Source organism: Volvox carteri (assembly GCF_000143455.1).
Source record: "Volvox carteri f. nagariensis unplaced genomic scaffold VOLCAscaffold_10, whole genome shotgun sequence".
Classification (NCBI taxonomy): domain Eukaryota; kingdom Viridiplantae; phylum Chlorophyta; class Chlorophyceae; order Chlamydomonadales; family Volvocaceae; genus Volvox; species Volvox carteri.
The window spans coordinates 1,311,179-1,312,471 of record NW_003307553.1 but is presented as its reverse complement, the minus strand read 5'-3'; the positions used below and the strand labels follow the sequence as shown (position 1 = coordinate 1,312,471).

General features: G+C 65.7%; 1 protein-coding gene across 1 annotated transcript in view; it reads left to right on the top strand.

The window, feature by feature from the left end:
• The window catches only part of VOLCADRAFT_88869 (uncharacterized protein), a gene marked incomplete at both ends in the record, with an annotated part of 5,671 nt that overhangs the window by 3,751 nt on the left and 627 nt on the right, over positions 1-1,293 (top strand). The window contains 2 exons of the mRNA XM_002948560.1: positions 182-313; positions 583-1,190. Coding sequence (XP_002948606.1) covers positions 182-313; positions 583-1,190 — 740 coding nt within the window. The remainder of the gene's footprint in view (positions 1-181; positions 314-582; positions 1,191-1,293) is intronic.

Below are 1,293 nucleotides of genomic sequence, written 5' to 3'. Positions count from 1 at the left end.
TTGGGGGGAGAGAAGTGGGGGGGAGAGAAGTGGGGGCCAACATCTCCTCCCCTGCAGAATACGGCAGGGCGACTGTTGGCGGATGCACCAGAGCCGAGGGAGAGAGGGCCCTTTTCGGTTCCACAGAAAAACAGCTGAGACTGCCCTAGTCTTGTGGTGCTTTACCGCCCTCGTGTGTCAGCCCTTCTCAATACCCGCCTCCGTGTCCTGTGTGTTCCGTAAGGCCCGCGAGGAGCGCAAGGTGGTGCTGCCCCGAAACCTGAGACCAGCGCCGTACGACGCCATGCGGGTGATGTACCTGGACCACTTAGATGTGAGGGGTGGGGATGTGGGGTAGGGGGGATGTGGGGTAGGGGGGATGTGGGGTAGGGGGGATGTGGGGTAGGTGGAGGGAGGGAGCAGAGGAGGTTCATTAGACGGATAAGCGCCGCAGCCTCATAACCACCACTATAACCGCCTTTCCAGCAGCCAGCATTACAACCGCAATCGCCGCAGCATTACATAACCGGCATTACATACACCGCGATGTCATCGAGCCCCCCTCTCCTCCCCTCCCCCCCCCCACCCCGCTCGACCCCCCAGATGTTGCAGCAGGAGGAGATGTTGGCACTCGAGAAGCTGGGCAGCTTAGGGAGCTGGGCATCCAGATCACTAACACGCGGGTCGGCCACCCCCACCGCCTCCGGCTCCCTGACGTCAGCATTTCCCAGCGCCGCCACCAGCATGCTGACGCCAGCGTCAACGATGATGACGGCAGCGGTCACGGGCATGGCGACGGCGAGTAGTACGACAAGCGCCACGACGGCGACGGCGGCCATGAGATCAGCTTTGCGAGGTCCCGGCAGTCCGTCTAGACCGCTTGGTACCGCCGGCAGTAGCGCCACGACGAGCTCCCGTTCGATGATGCCCGGCGGCGCCGCTGGGTACGACAACCGCCAGGGTTATGCCGCGGCAGCGTGGCAGCGTAGCGTTGGCGGCGGCGGGAGAGCATTGTCGCCATCGTCCAACTTTCAGCCGCAGCAGCAGCAGCAGCCGCCGCAGCAGCAGCAGTGGCCGCCGCCGGCCAACCCGGGAGGTAGCCCCAACTTCGCAGCGTTTGGGCAAGGACCGTGGCTTAGCCCGGGGTCTGGACCTGGGCATGGTGTTAGTGCGGCGGCGGCGGCGGCGGAGCGCAGTGCTGTGTCGTCACGGTGCGTCAGCCCGCCGCCAGCGGCGGCGGCGGTGCCTAGCAACCCTGGCGGCGGCGGCGGCGGCTCGTCGCAGTCGTTCAACCGGCCGCAATCCGTTCAGCAA